This window comes from Poecilia formosa, unplaced genomic scaffold, assembly GCF_000485575.1.
Source record: "Poecilia formosa unplaced genomic scaffold, Poecilia_formosa-5.1.2 Scaffold469, whole genome shotgun sequence".
In the NCBI taxonomy this organism is placed as follows: domain Eukaryota; kingdom Metazoa; phylum Chordata; class Actinopteri; order Cyprinodontiformes; family Poeciliidae; genus Poecilia; species Poecilia formosa.
The window spans coordinates 162579-182327 of record NW_006800408.1 but is presented as its reverse complement, the minus strand read 5'-3'; the positions used below and the strand labels follow the sequence as shown (position 1 = coordinate 182327).

Genomic DNA, 19749 nt, shown 5'->3' with positions numbered 1-19749 from the left:
AAAAAAAAAAAAAAAAAGGGGGCCCTGTCAATTACAAAATTAATCATATTGTATTTTCAAAGATTTTTAGCAGTAAAAATGTAATGTTCCCACTCCCAAATCAAAAAACACACATCCATATTTGCCCTGATCCCCCCACCCCCGCATTAAATGGTTTGTTCCTGTTTGAAGCGCTTGAGAGTGACGCTGTTCAGCTGCAAACAGTGGAAGACAAGAACGATTGTGGCAGTTACTTTGCTGCTAACGTTAGAAAATCAGGTTTTCAGAGAGAGAGAGGGGGGGAGAGAGAGACAGAGAAAGGCAAGAGTGTTAATTTATAACCCAGTTTTTCTCTGAGAGGTGTGTAGACTGTGTGAGATTATCAAGCATTTAGCATAATTACCTTAGCTACAAACTAATGTTTGCCTCCTTTTCACTAGCATTTAATGAATTAAGGAAAAAATTACCAACATGTTCATATATTTAACTTGTCTCTTGTACCTTTTACCACTAAGCAACAGATGAGTCAGTCAGCAGCAGCTCTAACCCACGTCCCTCCTGACCTGGCCTCTCTCAAGTGAAATTAAAGCTGCAGTGTCTCTTTTATATAAATATTTTTTTTTTATGTACTTTTTAAAACTCATGTTGTGACAGTACGGTATGAGGTAATCTGTGAACAATCTATTTCCTCTGCCTTCTCCCGGTGCTAGGAATAACCAGTCAGAGGCAGGAGAGTTTTAGTGCTGTCAATCACAATCTCATGTCATGCTGCTCATCCTTCCTCCCCCTCGATTTGTGCTGTGCTGCTGCTAGCATAGCACAGAATTGTGCAGATTCAAACTGTGAATGCTCAGTTCAGTTAGCATAGCTACCAATGACGGCAGATAAACTGTTTCTTGTAATGATAAGCTGTTTCTCCTCCATTAGCACATTTAGCAGTGAGTGAATGAGGCTAATTGACAGTACTAAGAGTGTCCTACTAGTTCTGATTGGTTGTTTTGGTCAGAACGGTGCATTACTTTAACCAGTAATAATAATTCAGGAAGGAGATGGAGGAGATTGATTGTTTTCATAGATTATCTGTCTCATAAACTGCTATGACATGGTGACAGCTTTAACAAATATAGAGAACACATTTTTTTTTTTAATTAAAGTTATGTACTGCAGCTTGAATAAAATGGAACTACATAGCATTTTTAGAAGTCTGGATTGCTTTATGTGTATTTTGCATGTTGCTTTTGACTGTTGCTCATGGGGAGACATTTCAGTATCTAAAACTAATAGAAAAAATTTAAGCAACCTACTTACATTCTGGATGTGGACTGTTGGATGTTAAATTCATGAGCAGTACATATTGTGCTAACTATCAGTATTGAACCAAAGAAAGCAAGGCAGATGCAGGCCTTTAAAATTGGGTCAAATAGACTCAAAAAATTGTAACAACAGCTGCACGAGGGGACCCATTCACATTTTTTGTCACGGGGCCCAAGATTCCTGGTGGCACCCCTGATTCTGACATAGAAAAGCATCCCCACAGCATGATAGCACTCCCAACTTATTCCATTGTGAAGAGACTGTTTTGAGGGTGAAAGATTTTCACCACACAAAGCAATATATTCAGGCTAAAAAGATCAAACTGTCTGTCTTGGCTGCTTCCCTGATAGATGCTCTCAGTAGCTGTATTCCTATTACAAAACCTTGTTTAAAAAAACACAATTTTGCAATTGCGGTGTTCCCATTAAATAAGAAAATAATTACAATTCATGCAATAAGTCATTACATAAAAACATTTAAAAGGGAGTTTGAATACAATTACATGCCACAATTATCAGATATTTGGGAAATAACTGCACAGAGATGCAGATGAAATCCTGAAAGCTTCCAACCGGACTGAATGTAACAAAGTGAAGGAATGTGAATATGCTTGGAAATGGCTGGAAACGGAACAAGGTTAAAGTAATTTCCTGTTCTAAGGGTTTTTGTTGACAAAGTAGCAGTAACAATTACTACAGATTTCCTATTACTACGGAGATGGGAAAAGATATGCATTCTAACATTAGAGAGCACCATTCTGCATCTGGGAGGGAGCAGCTTTAGTCAAGTTCTGCACAAGATCCAGAATTGGACAGAACCCATTCAGGCGCTCTGTTTGTGTGGGAAATCTGGAGTTTATGCTGAGAGCAAATGCCGAAGGTTCCTCAGCAGTAAGTCATTCTGTAAGCTGGAATCCGCTCTGCTTTTCATGTGGGGACAACTCCCTTTTTTAGCACAAAGAATCATCACAAGACACGTATGACTCATGAGCGAGTCAATGCCCTGCAGCCTGGGACTGTCCACTTCCTGTTTTTAGTACTATATTTACTTCCCTCTTGTGGATAACATGAGTCACTGCAAGATTAAACCCCCAAAAGAAAACGTTTAGTTGTGAAACCATTATTTTATGCCACTTTTTCAATGAAATAAAGAAGGTCAATACAATCTTTATTATGCTAACTCAGTTTTTTCAGTCCTTATTAAAGCAAAAATGAATAAATTATGTCAAATTGTTCTGAAATGAATGTAATCTTAACCAAACATTTTGTGTGTGTTGTCTCTGCTGCAGGAGGTTCCGGACCACTTGCAGGAATCATTAGTGCTGTAGGTGTCGCTCTGGTGGGAGCTGCGTCCAGTTACTTTGCTTATCAGAAGAAGAAGCTCTGCTTCAAGCTGCAGGGAGGTCGGTGGTGTTTCTTCTGAACAGTCACACATGGTGGGAACTGGATCACAGCGACATCCTGGTTCTAATCAGAGTTTGACTTGTTCAGGTGCAGATCCAGAGAAAGGTCAGCGAGGAGGTCAGTCTAACCCAGGAGACAGCCAGCGTGAGTAACTGTGGATTCCCACATTGTCACGAACTTCTAATGTATCACATAGAGTAGATTTGACCAATGTTGGTTCTACAGTTCACATAGTGGTTTCTATCCACAAACACACCCACCTTATCCAGAAGGTCGAAGGTCATACTTCATAAAAAGTTTATATTTCATAAAGCAACCAGTCTGCTTTATGCCAGAGGCAACCCTGATTTAATGAAGTCAGTCACATAGTTAGGAAAATATGGTTTTTGAAGGGCAAAAATGGCCCTGGCACATATAGGCAACCAGCTTCTTTGTTTGGTTTGCCAAGGCAGGACCTGTGAAATAAACTAAACATAAATTAAAAAAAGATTTATTTAAAATCAAATAATTACATATAATCTATGATTATTTTAACAACTACTGTAAATTCTACCCTTTAGTGATTAATTATGTAAAGAAACAAAAGGGAAGCTATCTGAGAAGAAAATTTCCATGACTGGGAGTCACAAAGGACAATCTTTACCTTGTGACCTTGTTCTGGGTTTCCAAGACAAAACCAACAAAAATACATCCCATTATAGCTGAGAAAACAAAATCACTCATCTAACCAAAAAACAAACACTACTAAACTTCCTGACTGGCCATAAAAATAGGAAAGAAATTAGTCAAAGGAAACTCCCCATTTAAACACTAACATGCAAAAGTTTAAATGTCAATATCAATCAATCAAGTTTATTTGTTATAGTACATTTCACAAAGTGCTTTAAAAATACAAAAACAAAATGTCATAAAAACAACAACTAAGAAACCAGAAACAAACATTACATTTTGATGAGGGCCATCATCAAAATCATCAATACACTTCAAATATGCTGGTCAATGTTCCATTTATTCTGGTTCAAAAGCAACTCTGAACCGCTGGCTTCCAGTCAGGGGAAAAACTGATGCAGCACTGGATCACTGGAGCTTTCCTGCAGTTCACTGAGGAGGAGGAAGTGGTTCCAGGTGAGACAGCAGGCCTGCAAACAAAGAGGAGAAAGGTGGTCCTCCAATATGAGGACCCCTACTGGTCAGTGGACAGAACAACACTGATGGAAGGTCAGAGTTTCGGATCATTCCTGGAGGTTCTTCTGATCCAAACTGTTGATGTGGTCTGTGACATTTGTAGTTGGGCTGACAGTAAAAATCTCCTCACTAATGTGTGACATTTAGTGACTCCATGTTGGATCACTCCACAACCAAATTTTGTACACGGATTTTTGCTGCTTTTATAGAAACCAACTGTAGTAGACATGTTTATGGATTTTTATTCATATCTTGTCTTGTCAGTTTGATTCAGCATTTATATAACCTAAACTAATGAGGCCTAATCAGCCAATCAGAGATTATCTTTGGAAACATTGCATTAGACAGTCAATAAGAAAAACTCGATATTACTTTTTTTTATTTCAAGTAGTTAAATAAGATGCATTGTGGGAGGAGTTTTCTGCTTATTATTGAGGAAAAGACTGCACTTTAAGGGACATGCTGATCCAAAAACAACTTTTGCTCTTTAGCATAACAAGGCCGCATTAGCAGAATATCCTAAAAGGCTTTTTTTTTTTATCAGACGCTAATCTGGTTTATTATTGTATTTGTGTGGCAGTTATTAGATCTATGCCTTTTTTTTGTTTTTGTATGTTCTACTTGAACTTTTCAAAGTTCTGTTACAATACTAATAATGCCATCTATAAAAAGAACCCTGCCTTGACACCAATGGCAAGAACCTGGACGAAACTAACTAACTCACCATCTAGTGAACGATATGGATTGAGTAAAATGGAAAACACAGTTTGAGTGTGAGCAGCCTGACACCTACTAGTGAGCAGTAGGTGTCAGGAGTATCCTTTGTGATCATTTATTTCTTTTTCCTTTTTCCTTTTCAGTTTTTAGCAACCTGCTCCGGAACAACTAGATCCTGAACCAGAATTTGATCCAACTTTTCAGCCAAGAGCCTTAAGACGTCTTTGGTACAGAAAAGAGCCACAAGTTCCACCAACACATGCAGAACAAAATGACAGCCAGCTTATAGCTTATCTTAGTCTGAGCTTCAGCAACAGTCAGAATGTCATTTTTTGTAATGATTTCAGGGTTTTATGTTGATGTGTTTTGACTTCATGTAACTCTTGTAAACTTAATTTTTGTCTTTTTCGTGTTTGCTAAACTGTTGGTTTCATGTAATGAGTCACAGCAGGAAATCTGTTTCCTCCAGTATCTTCCATAAAAACATTGTTCCCCTCAGGAAATGACGCTTGTGGCGTTGGCTTCTGTTTACTGTGGAGAATCTAATCTCACCTCCCAAATAATCCAAAGATGAGAAAACAGAAGTAACCTCAGCCACTGTCCAGGTCAGAATCTTCTAGTTAGCCACTGAGCTGCTAGAAGAACTGGTCATCATTTGTTAAACAGCTGAAGGAGCTTTAATGTAAACTGATTGTCGTGTCACCAAGGGCTGAATGAAAGTGCAAATATGTGTGAGGGACCTTTAGAAAAACATAGAGAGCTGCAACAGAGCTCTGTACTGTTTTATGGAAGCATTTAGCTGCTAAAGCTGGAATATAAATAAAGCTGCAGTATCTCCTTAAAACAAGAAACTTTCTGGTTATAATGAGAAATAAGTGTTATTCCTCAAAGTGTTGTTTCATTGTTACAACCTTGCATCTAAATGGCAATAAACTTTCTTGTTATGACAAGATGCTACTGCTTTATTTCCCAGCTGTAGCAGTTAATTACTTCTGAACTGTTTGAGATTACTAGTCCTATTTCTAATGCTGTTTAGTTTAGTTTTTCTTTTCTAAACCGTTTATACTGTTTCCTGATGGATTTTAAACACACCAAGCTAGACACATAGAGTAGCTGCTTGGTTAAGCTAACTTGGTTAAGCAGCTAACTAGCTGCTAACATGTTAATGGCTAGACTAACTAGCAGCCAGTTAGCTAGTAACATCTTAGCTGCAACAAAGAGATAATGCTAAAGGCCATTTTTAGTGGATTGTTTTCTTGTTTTTTAGTTGAAAAATTAAGTACTGATACCTAAAAAATGATGTTTTTTATCTCACAGTTGGATATCTGTTTATTATGCCTTTGATATAAGATATAAGCTTTAGCTTAGTCCATTTTGGTTCTGCTGATTCATATAAAACATCGACATACGCCGAGATTCTGCTTCTTTGTTGAATCTCATCACTTCTCTTTCCGTTGAGCAGTTGCTGTTATCTGTGTTTGACGCCTTTTAATTTGATAGCCCAGGACGAGTTGTTAAAGAACGTCTTCATTGTGAAATACAAAAACAAGCTGCATCTCTATGTGCTGTAAATAATCCACTCCTTTGGATTGGAGTTCTATGACTTGTTCTGTCAGCTTCTACCATCAGTTTGATGTGTGTTTTGTTATTTTAAACTTATGTCTGTTTTACCTACATTGACATTGTGCAGGTCTGTTACTGGAATACTAAATGCATGATTTGTCATATGATTTCTGGTGTGTACATGTTTTTAATAAAGTGTTATTGTACACTATTTTGGTGTTGTTTACTTCTGTTAGTACAAGCTCAGAAATGCCCCCAGTTGTTTGATGAGATGATCTGTGGGTTTTAGCCACAATGAAACTTTGGATCATCTCAATGTTTTACTGCCAAAATAATAAAAAATATATTTAAGGGCTAGCCAGTAATTTTGTGATATCTTTTTACAGTGTCCTGCAGTGTAACATGGACATTTTCATATTTTGTCACATTACAGCAAACTTTCATTTATTTTTCTGGGAGTGATAGATCATCACAAAGTAATACATTTCTGTGAAGTAGAAGGAAAATAATACAAAAAAAAAACATTTATTTTTTGCTCTAATATTTTTTAAAAATATGGAATGGATTTGTATTATTCTGTCTTTATTAACAGTATGGCTGCAGTTGTTTTGTAAAGGCTTTGTTGGAACATTAGTAAACCATGTGAGGAGAATTATCCGTTCTCCATGCTGAGTTCTCGATGTATGAGGCTAAAGAAGAGTCGGTGAGTTGAATTCATGAATTCCATGTATTAATACCAAAATACAGCTGGTCCATTCTGACATGCTAACTTTAAGAGCTAACAGTCAAATTGACATCCCACAAGAGGTTTCCATTTCCTCTGTCTCTCTGAGCTACGCCCTAAAGAGGGCGTTACCTATTGTGTCATCCCTTACCCCAGCTCTCATTTGCATTTCCTAACATGTGATTTCCTTTAGGTTTAGCTTAGCTTTAGCTTAGCAACTAGCTACAATAGATAGAAGGAAAACAGAATAATTTATTCTCAACACATGGTAGTGACAGTAACAGTCTCTGGGGATGATATTCTTCAGCAGGTAGAGTTCAGCAGATGAATGAAACTAAATACACAGGATTTGTTCTCATCTTGAAAGTCTAGAATTTGATTTCCATATTTTCCTGGTCCAATGTGTAAAAAAAAGAAAATAAAGCATGAAAAAGTTTGCTGTTTTCCTCTTTTATTTCCTATCCAGTTATCAGAAATCTGTCTGTCTTTTATTCCTGACTGTTTTTTTGTAGCTTCCTTATTTAAATCTGACAGAAGCATAATCAACAGAGAATCTAGGGGAAAAGCCACAATACCTGAAATATTTAAGTGTAACACTGAAGAACTCACAAGAAGTCTTGTCTTATTGTCTAGATTTAAATTACAAAGCTGTCTTTGAGTTTTTGCTGTCTGAAAAACTGAGACAGCTGTTGGCAGAAAGCCAACAGCTGTCATCAGGCTAAAACACGTGCTGCAGTTTGTTAAAGGTGTGTACAGTAAGTCCTATTTATAAATACTCGTTATTCGGTCAAAGAGCATTTATATCTTCAGAGAAAGGTCAGAGGTAACAAAGATCTTCACAGCAGACAATGTTGGCTGTTTAAATTGTACAATAACCTAATTGGTTTTGTTCAATTTGGAAATTCAATTTAAAAAATACTACATTAACTCACAAAGAAAAATAAATGTCTTAACCCATTTTATTCAAATTTCTTCAAAGATTTGTTGCGGATGATGATGGCTGCAGAAAGAAGGATTTCCTTTAGCAGTCTGTATTATAGTGGTTCTGACGAGGCCTCTGACTGAAGACTCTCAGTTGTTGCTTAACAGTGCAATAAGAGGGTACATAGGGTTGTCAATAAGTAATTGTCCTTATGTGGAAAGTGATTTTGATCTGTATCTGAAGAACTGTGTACAGAAAACTGACAATGGTCTTAACACACCACCCCCACTGTGAACCATAGAGAAAGCAGAATCATGCTGTGGAAATGCTTTTCTTCAGAAGGAACAGAGAAGCTGCTCAGTTTGAGAAGAAGGCAGATGGAGCCAAACCCAGGACATTCCTGGATGGGTTAGGGTTAACCGTGTTTGAGTTTTCAGAAGACCTGAGGCTGGGCTTTGGCTTCCATCCAAATCCATTCCCTTCAAAGGAATCGCTGAGCTCAAAGCACATTCATGCGTTAGAATGACTTAGTCAAAATCCAGGACAAAGAAAGATATGAACAGTTGCTTTATATGCAATCTGGTGGAAGATTCCCACAAAATTAGGATTTTTAATGAGATAAAACGAGAAAAGGTTCAAGAGGAGTAAATCCTATCGCAAGGCAGTGAATGTTTGAGATTCATGGTTATAGGTTATTTACACATGGCTGATGTGGAAAGTGAAAAGCAACGCTCTCCTGAGTGGGTTATCAGCAGAGTAAGAGATTGTGCTGTTGCACAACCCTTGTTGCCAAGCCCCCTTTTCTGCTAGTTGAATGACCAGTTGGACAAACACATCAGAGGAGAGAAGCAGCAAGGCCTCTGCTTCCTGATTTACTCCCCCATTAAAAGCAGACTGAGGTGTGACTCCACATCACAGATTTATGCTCACAGTGAGGATTTAGGAAGTGTCCCAGATCCAGCTGGTGCACCGGTGTACCCTCGCTGTTGACTGTTCTGATGTCACCACTGACGACTGGCAGCATGCAGGCGTAGTTTGCTCCTCATCTCCCCTGAGGAAAAGTAAACCTCCAGGATTTGGTACTGACTGAAGAAAAGAAATGTCAGGTAGGAAGCTACTTTTCATATAAATGATGGGATCTATGGATTCCATCATGGATTTAATGTCAGATTCTCCAAATATCCTACCGCTAGTGGGCTCAGCATGTTTCAAGATGCACAAATTAAAAAAAAAAATGCTTTGATAAGCTGCTGCATGTTTTCTGCTCACTGCTCTTTAGCTCCAACTGTGATAGTCTCTCTGTGATGTTGAATTATTAACAATATGACAGGGTAGTTTGTTTGAAATGAGAACAGACTCTCTGCTTCTTCTGGTTCAAATCAAAAAGGGAACCAAGTGAAATCTAACACTGTCCTCAGACATAAGGTTACATGCCTCCATATCAAGCTGCAGGCCAGGATTATGGAGCTGCAGCCACACACCTGCTACAGCTGGTCCATAATAGAACGACAGAGAGAAACTCAGAACAAACAATCCATAAAGTTTTGTTCTTTTATATATTTGATGGCTAAACGTTGCAATATTTGCACTATTAATTCTTATGTCTCCATTGTGTGTGCAGCTGGTGAGGCCTTTGTTACCCTGGCCACCTCAGACTCCTACTGCCAGGGGGCAACAGTGGTGGCCAGAAGTTTGCGACGGCATGGAACAACTCGCTGCATAGTCGTCATGGTGACCCCAAACATCTCTGACCAGTCAAGGTTGGGGACTCATTTCTTTCTGACTTTGAGTTCCAATAATTATTCTGTAAATGTCTAAGATAAACTCAAACCTATCATAGGATTCAATACAAAAATACCACATTATTAAAGGGTTAATAGAGGAGTGACGTTACGGTGACTTCCTGAAGGCATCATAACAGAAAGAGCAAGAGTTTCTTAAAGTCATAGGCCCAATATCAAGGTGTTAAATTATGAAATCAAATTTCTTTTATGTATATATCATTTTTAGAACAATTGAATGTTGTGCTTGATTGTGCTATAAAAAGGCACTATGTGCCTGAAAATACATAACATCATCCCTTTAAAGAAATGAAACATTTTTTTGCAATGAACCTTTTTAGTCTTGTTCCTTGGATATGAAACAAAGCAGCTAGGTTTACTCACTGAGTGGTAACACATTGTGTTTTTAGAACTTAAAGAACAAAATAAACATATACATTTGAACCAAGTAATTCAAATAGTACTTTGTTATGAGTTACAATTTACTTTCTGACTAATTGAAATCCTTTTGAGCAGAAAAGCTCTTGAGAATGTCTTTGATGAAGTCATCACTGTGGATGTGAAGAACAGCGAGGACCAACTCCATCTGTCCATGCTGGGACGTCCTGAGCTTGGCGTCACCTTCACTAAACTCCACTGCTGGAATCTGACTCAGTACAACAAATGTGTCTTCCTGGATGCTGATACACTGGTGAGTTTAGTGGGAATATTCCACTTTAGGGAGTTCAGTCTGCCTTGTGTTTCGCTGGTTCGTGAAAATATTGGTGCGTGAAAAATTGGAAGACTTGCTGGAGGAATCCTCTCCATGGTAGAGGGATGAACTTAAAGGGTGGGTCCCCTTCGGGGAGCGGGCACATGTACCCTGTCTTCCTTGTTCTGTACTGAAACAAATTTCGTTGTGCTTCCGTATAATATCAATAAAAGCATTCTGATTCTGATATCTAGGTTATCATCCTGGATCATACCCATAACCCAATCTTGGAGAGATGATGGATGCATGATGGATAGATGAACAAGTGTCACAATTCAATTCGGTTAATTTTTAAAGCAAATATTCACATCACATGACTTCAGAAAATTAGGTCTGTTTAATCTAGTCATACAAACAGATTTCAAGTCAAGTAGACCAATTTCAATTGGTCCTAATTATAGAACAATACAGTTAGGTCATGAGTCAACACACATCAATCTGGTAGTCTTCATTTGCTTCTGTTCTGACCTCCTGATCTCCTGCTTATCTCCAACATATGAACCCTGACATCTTCAGCTGGACTTTGTTCTTGTGATTTCTCGGCCTGTGAAGTCAGTGAAAATGTGTCCTGCTGGCTGCAGGCTTGTTTAAAGGCCAAGCTACAAGCTACAATACAAGGCATACATGGTCATACATGGACATACAATGTTTACTGTGGTTAGTAAACATTGTATGTCTTCGAAACAGACACAAATATTTGTGTCTGTTTCGAAGTTCTCGACTGAAGCATCCACAGCCACTTCACCAACTCATCTGATTAAATGGCTGAGACCAGCCAGCATGTTCTGGGTCTTCTTCTGGGTCTCCTCCCAGTGGGACGTGCCCAGAGGGCATCCTAAACCTCAACTGATTGATTCCTCTTGACATGGAGAAGCAGCAGTGGAGGAAACTCATTTCAGACATTTGTATCCACAACCTCATCTCATCTCATTCCTACAGCGCTCGTAACCATAAGTAGGAAAGCAGATCAACTGGTAAATCAAGAGCTTTGACTCAACTCTATCTTCACCAAGACAGACCAGTACATCGTCTGCACACTGCAGATGCTGCGCCAATCTGCCTGTCAATCTCCTTTTCCATTTTCCCCTCATTCATGAACAAGACCTTTGGATACATAATCTTCTCCACTTGGGGCAGGACCCCTTCCTGGACCCGGAGAAGGTACTCTACCCTTCTCTGTTCCTCATCCCAGTTGCCTCACACTCTAGTATAGCGGTTCTCAACGTGGGCGCTACCGCCCCCCAGGGGGCGTTCAGATGACGGCAGGGGGCGCTGGTGGAAACTTTTACAAAAGGGAGGCGCTGGGATTCCTTTGGGGGGCGTTTGGTCGAAGGTAAACTTTACACCTTAAATGCAGAACAATACCAGTTTAGGCTTTGAGCAACTTGGTAAAACTGTATTTCGTAACATTAAAACATGCTTGGCTGCAACGGTATCAATGGCAGCTCTTCTTCTCTTTGTAGCTTCTTGGCGCAGTTCCGCTCCTGCTAGTAGCTTCACCGTTTGAAAGCGGCCGCTTCCAAGGACAACAGAAAAACTCTTATGAACATCTAATAACTTAAATCACGATACCCTCACTTTGTATCCCTCTGAAAAATTAATCCATTTAAATAAAGAAATCCCTCCATAGTGATACCACGATAGAGAGCGTTCATTTTATAGTGTTAACACCGGAGCTGTAAGTGGTCCGGTATGAAACGGGGGTGATAGAACAACGGTACCACAGCACTTTTAAATTTCAATAATCAGACTGCAGAAATTGTTTCCGTTGTTTTAANGACTTTGTTCTTGTGATTTCTCGGCCTGTGAAGTCAGTGAAAATGTGTCCTGCTGGCTGCAGGCATGTTTAAAGGCCAAGCTACAAGCTACAATATAAGGTTCCTGAGGTCATAGAATGTTCACTGTGGTTAGTAAACATTGTATGTCTTTGAAACAGACACAAATATTTGTCTCTGTTTCGAAGTTCTCGACTGAAGCATCCACAGCCACTTCACCAACTCATCTGATTAAGTGGCTGAGACCAGCCAGCATGTTCTGGGTCTGGATCTCCTCCCACTGGGACGTGCCCAGAGGGCATCCTAAACCTCAACTGGTTCCTCTTGACATGGAGAAGCAGCAGTGGAGGAAACTCATTTCAGACATTTGCATCCACGACCTCATCTCATCTCATCTCATCTCATCTCATCTCATCTCATCTCATCTCATTTCATTCCTACAGCGCTAGTAACCATAACCCTTCTCTGGCTCTAAACCATGGCCTTGATTTGGAGGCACTGGTCCTCATCCCAGTTGCCTCACACTCTAGTATAGCGGTTCTCAACGTGGGCGCTATCGCCCCCCAGGGGGCATTCAGATGACGGCAGGGGGCGCTGGTGGAAACTTTTACAAAAGGGGGGCGCTGGGATTCCTTTGGGGGGCGTTTGGTTGAAGGTAAACTTTACACCTTAAATGCAGAACAATACCAGTTTAGCCTTTGAGCAACTTGGTAAAACTGTATTTCGTAACAGTAAAACATGGTTGGCTGCAACTGTATCAATGGCAGCTCTTCTTCTCTTTGTAGCTTCTTGGCGCAGCTCCGCTCCTGCTTCACCGTTTGAAAGCGGCCGCTACCATGGAAGGACAACAGAAAAACTCTTATGAACATGTAATAACTTAAATCACGATACCTTCACTTTGTATCCCTCTGAAAAATGAACCATTTAAATAAAGAAATCCCTCCATGGTGATACCTCGATAGAGAGCGTTCATTTTATAGCGATAACACCGGAGCTGTAAGTGGTCCGGTATGAAACGGGGGTGATGGAATAACACAGCACTTTTAAATTTCAATAATTAGAAAGCAGAAATTGTTTCCGTTGTTTTAAAAGGTTTATGTCAGTCTGCCTTTTCCCCATTGATACACCCTGCACCTTAGGGGGTTAAAAAATAAAACGACGCGCACATTGCGCAAAACTGAAGCGGGACATAAAACGGAGTGACGAACTAGATGTGAATTATGGCATAAAAACAGAGAATCCGACGCTGAACAGTGAAAAATCAACACATGATGTGAAACACATGACGATTAGGCGGCGCAGCAGGTGATGAGTGAAGATTAATGATGGTCAATAAACGATAAAATAAATCTAACAACAGGAAAGAAACTAAAGTGATACAATAAACCAAGAGAGGATAATACTAATCAAAGGAAACTAAATGGAAATGAATGAAGAAGAAAATGCAAGAATAAACTAAGAAACTAAAGTAAATATAGAGGAATAAACTGGTATGGCAAGACCTTTAGAGCAATAATTAATACAGAGGACTGTATGGCAAGAATAAACAGACACTATTTCCAGATAAAAGGTAAAATAATATTGTTGAAGTGCCATGGGTTTGTTGAGACCAGTGGTGGAGAAAGTACTCCAAAAATGTACTTAAGTAAAAGTACAAATACACAGTCAAAAATGTACTCAAGTAAAAGTCAAACTACCACATTAACATTTTACTTAAGTAAAAGTAAAAAAGTACTGGCTTTTAAAAATACTTAAGTATTAAAAGTAAAAGTACTTGCTGAATACATAACCTAATTGCTAATATCATTAAGTGAACTGATCGTATTTAATTTTAATACATAAGAAATGTGCCATTTTAATGAACAAAGTGTTCTTATTGTGTTTATTCTCTGTAACAGTTTATACTTAGATATGTGATTCTATGAATCATAATTTCAGGGATGGAAACATCTTGTTTCCTGTCCTAACATAGCATGAACTTCATTAGTGACATTTATTTAGAAAGAAATCCAACAGAAAGGCGATGGAAAGAAGGTGGGTGAGGGAGAACATGCAACCGAGGAGCCACGTAGCAGAGTTGTAGTCAAGACCACCGAACCCGAGACCAGCAGCGCCCTGCGCTACATGACACAATAAAATTAAGTTTACCTATCAAAATTGGTTCTCAGATTGATCTGAAAGATCCACATTCCCATAAAAACACCTAGATGTTAAATACTTAGAGCTGAAATTTATTTAACCAGTATCAATTAAAACTCATTTCATTCTGTTTTGCTTTCATTGCTGTGCAACAATCCACAGAGGTCTCCTGCTATCTCTAGAAAAATAACACCCTGGACCGTTGCCCATATTGCCCATGTCAGAAACCACAACTGAAACATCGCAATTAACGGTAAATAACGTTCAACTATGAACACTGTCCAACGGCGCAACAAGTAACCAAGCAGAAGGAGCACCATGACTGTTCTCACCCTCCCTCCCACTACGATGTTTGCCACCATGACAGGAGACGAAATCAATCAATGAGCATGCTCTGTGTTCGTTCAACTTTTACTTATNATGATTAATGTAGTTACAGTTCTATCCATGTTTTAATGTTGCAGAGCTCAGTCGTTTTGCAAATAGTTCAAAGTTTAAACTGGCATGTTGTTCATCTTTTATCTGCTCATTTTATGCAAGATTTAACAACTAGAAAATGGCACAAAATAAGAATATTTTTTCCACTCTGATTGGCTGCTGTTAGGCCTACAGATTTTAAGTTGAATGTTCATTGTATTTTTCGTAGACGCCTGTGAAAATAATTTCTATTCACTTTGCTTTTTTGTTCTCAGGAAAATTATTTTTGATGATAAATACAGAAACAAGCATAAAAATCAAAACATCTACAATAGTGACAGTAATATTAATAATAAAATAATAGTCAGTGTAAAGTATCCTATAAATTCTTTGGTGGGGGCGGTGAGGGACCTGGATAAAGGCTAGGGGGGCGCTGGGCCGTAAAGGGTTGAGAAACACTGGTTTAGATGGTGGGCAACTCCAGGCCTGGAGGGCCTGTCTCCTGCAATTTTTGATGTATCTCTACTTCAACATACCTGAGTCAAATAATGAAGTCGCTAGCAGGGCCTTGGAGAACCTGACTGCACTGTCGGGGTGACTCAGCTGTTGGATTCAAGTGTGTTGGACCAGGAAGACATCTAAGAGTGGCAGGACACCGGCCCTGGAGGGCCAGGACTGTCCACCCTTGATCCAGAGCCTTAAGGAGAATCTCATCCATCTGTCCCTCTGCCCGCCATGATTTTTTTTTTTTTAGTTGTTTAGCACCAGAGAATCTGGAATCTACCTGACAGCTTCACAGGTGGTCCAACAGTTTTTATTCAGTTATGAATGAAAATATAGAGTAACATTAAAAATTTTCCCACACTGTCCCTTCTCAGATCCTGTGCAATGTGGATGAGTTGTTCCAACGGGACGAGTTGTCAGCCGCTCCTGACCCTGGCTGGCCCGACTGCTTTAATTCTGGCGTGTTTGTCTTCAGACCGTCCAAGATCACCTACACCAGCCTGCTGGATCACGCCCTGCAACACGGCAGCTTTGATGGTAATGCATCACAACATGTTTGAGCTGCAGGCAAGAAAAAAGTAGAAGGCTGATTGCTTTGAGGACTGATGTCTCAGCTGAATACGCTAATGTAAAGTCAAGAGAGATCTTAGGAAGTAACATGATTCATTCATTGCTTAAATTTACACTTAAATGTCTCATCAGATTTTCCGGCTGTCTACCAGAGTTGCAATAAAACCTGGATTTGTTTCAGTCAGCTGGGAGTGGGATTAATGTGACAGGATGACAGGATGAGCTGAGATTCCTTCTTTTTTTTTACCCCAAATCACAGCGATCAGAGAGACAAATCTGTCAAGTAAGAACAAATTAATATTTTACTAATTTCTTTTTCTTATATATTATCAGGAGGAGATCAGGGCCTCCTAAACTCATTCTTCAGCAGTTGGAGTGTGGAAGACATCAGTAAACGCCTGCCATTCATCTACAACCTGTGTGCCAGCTCTGTGTACACCTACCTCCCAGCTTTCCAGCAGTGAGTGTGTCGGCAACAAACTTGGCTGTTATAAAATTCCCCTGGTAGCCTAGACGGTTTTGGCCATAATTGAACGTTTTCTTGGTGTCTGGAAAACATTTCAGAGCCATTTCAGAAACATCTGGAACATAATGGATCTGTACAATGGCTGCTGGAAAATGCAAGTGTTTTGTTGTTGACTTACCATCCAGAAATCACTTTCTGCATTCTTGTTGGTTGTGCAGGAGGCTCAACTTTTGCTTTTCAAAGATATACAGCTGTATAGTTTCACATCTGTGGCAATGTAAATGCTGCGTTGGGGGTGTGGCCAGCAGCTTATTTGGATTTAAAGTGATAAGAGTCTTATTCTGGAAGGAGATCAAAATTGACAGAACTGACCAGATTAAAATCTCAATTTCAAAGAATGATTTTGTCCAAAAAATCTGTAGGATGTGTTTTATACACATACTATACATCCTAACCTGTTCAAGGAAGCATAACATGCCACCTGGATGCTATTGCAATAACCCCTAATATATTAATTTACATTCCAAGTTTTTGAAACTCAAAAAGTAAAAATTATTATTAGAAATGACCATAAATGTCATGTTTTATTAGTTTTATTAGTTTCAGGTAGAATATCCTCAAAATGTACAGATGTAAACAAGATACATAGGATTGAAAACATCCATCTATTTGTGTTGAGTTATTGAAATAAATAGAGTTTTAAGCAATGATAAAGTGAGTGGGGATGTTATGCTGCTGCTCTTAACAGTTGTAACAAAACTTTAGTATTTATTTCTTTAGCTGCAGCCTGAACTTTGTGTGATGGTAAAAATATGAAAAAATGACTTCTGGCTAACTGTGTGACTCCAATCTGCTTCCCACTGACTAGTGTATTGAACATGTTGCTGTTCTTCCTGTAGTTTTGGCCCCCAGGCAAAGATAGTCCACTTTGCAGGAGTCAGGAAGCCATGGAGCCCACAGAGGGATGGCTGCCACTCACAGAGTATGGAGCAGTTTGAGTCTCTGTGGTGGAAGGAATATCACAGTCACACACCATCTGCTCCAGACACTCAGCCCACTCCAAGAAGACCCAAACAACCGGTACCGAAACTGTTTACTGTTTTATTGCTCAGCTCTTTTCTTTTATGCATTTTGCTCATTTTTCTCTGTTTGAAATTGCAGTGTTTGGTAACACTTTATTTGAAGGGGGGTGAATAAGACTATCATGACACTGTCATAAACATGACATACCACCTGTCATGAACATCAATAAGTCTTCATGAATATTTATGACTGTTGTCATAAACAGTCATTCGGTAAATTATGACACTTTTAATACAAAGTTGACATTATTCAAAATGTCTTTGTTATGACAACTTGACATTAACGAAGAAATCATTGCTGATATAAATTTGTTATAAAAGTATTACTGATTGCACTTTAAAAATTAGGTAACTTTATGTTATTAAAGGTAAAGTTTGAACAGTAATGAATTTTGAACTTGAATTTTGAACAATTTTGAATTTTAAATTTGAACTTTGAATCTCATAATTATGACTTTGAAAGTCGAAATTATGACTTCCTGTTGGTCTTTTTTTTTTTCATGGCGGAAATGGGCTTCCATACCAACATGACGTTACAACAAGCTTTCTTTTTTCTGCAGTTCCAAGAACAACAGGTCAAAATGCCATTTACAGGAAACTTGGACAGCTCCAGTTCACTGCTTGCACATTTTTCTCCATCCTCCAACAGTCTTCACTCACACACTGAAGAAATGAAGGTGAGATGAAAGCTCCGTGTTGTTGACCTGCATCAACTCTGAAAAGCACTATAAGAATCTGTATTCGCTGAATCAAAACTTAAATCTGATTTGACAACTTTGGAAGTCACTATACGTGGAGTAAAAGTTTTTGACACACCTTGAACTGGTAGCTTACAGGTCATGCAGTTATTGAAAAATCCCTTTAACTATCAAAGCTCCTATATATTCAGTAAAAGGTGAAATTTAACCCTATTGACATTTTCTAACAGGGCAGATGGTGGATGGTTAAATTTAAAATTCCCCCGGGGTTTTTAAAGCTCTTTGAGTTAAAACAACACACTACAGACAAGAACTTGGGTTTCTTTCATTTATGAAAGATAGGTTTTGTATTTATCAAATATTTACCAGGTGCAGCATTACAGCAAAAGCTGTATTTGTTTGTTTGTGAAAGTAAAACTGTTAAGCTTGCTTTTGACACTCAAACAACAATCCTGATTGCTATATCATTACAAATCTGTTTAAAAATATTAAAATAACATAAGTCATTTTTACACACACAGCTGTTGCTCTGAAAACCTCACTGATAATTAATCACTGTACTGCTTGATGTCTAGGGTTGTGGTTGAATTGAAATATATTTTTGTGCATTAAGACGACATTTGTTTTGAGTTGGAGCTTTAGAAATAAACTGAACTGAATTCTAATTGAGTTAGATGTTAAATTTCTCTGATTCTCACTTTGAACTTCAACAAGTCTTGTTCAGTGTGTCTAAATGCCTCTTTGCTTTGAGTTGATGAAATGTGAATAACCAAAACTATTAAAATTGACACATAATTGAAAAGGTTTACCTCATAGAAAAGCCAATGAGTGTGAAAAACACGGGACTAAGTCCTCATGAATGTGATCTCCTGGGACCTTGATAGAAAAGAGAGAAGCTGAAATGAGAGCACTTCATTTCCTTTGACTCTGTTTAATTTCATGCTCTTTCTGTGAGTAGTCATTAAAATATTTGTTGATAAAACTATTAATTAGCAGAATGAAAGGCCATATTAGCATAGCTACTTATGTTTGGAATATATCATGGTAATTATGATGGCTGCTTATTAGATGGGCCAAGTGGCTCTTGTTAGTTCCAGCAGATCAGGATCTCTGCTTCACTGCGTTTACTACAATCTTCCAGCAGTAACACTCAGTCTGTTATCTGTATGGTGCTCTGAGCTACATCACATTTCTGTCACTTTCAGTTCATTTCAATTTCAATTTTATGGGAGATTTGTTAGATTTTAAGTGCACTGATTAGTAACAAGGCTTCAATGTCTGAAGGCTCCTCACACAGACAGAACTCCAGAGCAGGAATCACCAGTCCTAGAGAAAGAGTCTCCATCAACAGAGACAGCAGAGGTCAGCGACTCCCCTGGAGCTGGAGCTGAAGGGACGGAGGACAGGAAAGGCAGTGCAGATGGAGACGCTCAGCTGGTATGGAAACTTATTTTACTTTCCATATCTTTCATAACTGAAGTCTTCCCGAGACTGTTTACTGGACATACAGGTCCATTTTCTATCTTTGTATCTTTTCAATTCAATATTTCAGTTCAATCAAATTTAATCTAATCCAATTGAATTCAGTTCAGTTTATTTAAATTCAATTCAACTCAAATCAGTCCAATTTCACATCCGTCCATCCATTTTATAACACCCTTGTCTCTAGTGGTGTCAGGAGGTGCTGGAGCCTCTCCAGCCAACGTTCCTGGTGAGAGGTGAGGTCACCCTGGACAGGTCGCCAGTCTGTCGCAGAGAC

General features: G+C 38.8%; 2 protein-coding genes across 2 annotated transcripts in view; both read left to right on the top strand.

Annotated features, from left to right (window-relative positions):
• The window catches only part of cd99 (CD99 molecule), a 25273-nt gene extending 18903 nt beyond the window's left edge, over window positions 1-6370 (top strand). The window contains exons 11-13 of the mRNA XM_007578166.2: window positions 2582-2695; window positions 2784-2840; window positions 4742-6370. Of these exons, the coding sequence (XP_007578228.1) occupies window positions 2582-2695; window positions 2784-2840; window positions 4742-4770 (200 nt within the window). The 3' untranslated portion in view covers window positions 4771-6370. The remainder of the gene's footprint in view (window positions 1-2581; window positions 2696-2783; window positions 2841-4741) is intronic.
• Window positions 6371-8622: 2252 nt separating this feature from the next.
• gyg2 (glycogenin 2) overlaps window positions 8623-19749 on the top strand; it is a 12621-nt gene continuing 1494 nt past the window's right edge. Inside the window, exons 1-8 of the mRNA XM_007578165.2 lie at window positions 8623-8913; window positions 9429-9567; window positions 10105-10279; window positions 15549-15711; window positions 16078-16204; window positions 17110-17290; window positions 17853-17969; window positions 19275-19427. Of these exons, the coding sequence (XP_007578227.1) occupies window positions 8907-8913; window positions 9429-9567; window positions 10105-10279; window positions 15549-15711; window positions 16078-16204; window positions 17110-17290; window positions 17853-17969; window positions 19275-19427 (1062 nt within the window). The 5' untranslated portion in view covers window positions 8623-8906. The remainder of the gene's footprint in view (window positions 8914-9428; window positions 9568-10104; window positions 10280-15548; window positions 15712-16077; window positions 16205-17109; window positions 17291-17852; window positions 17970-19274; window positions 19428-19749) is intronic.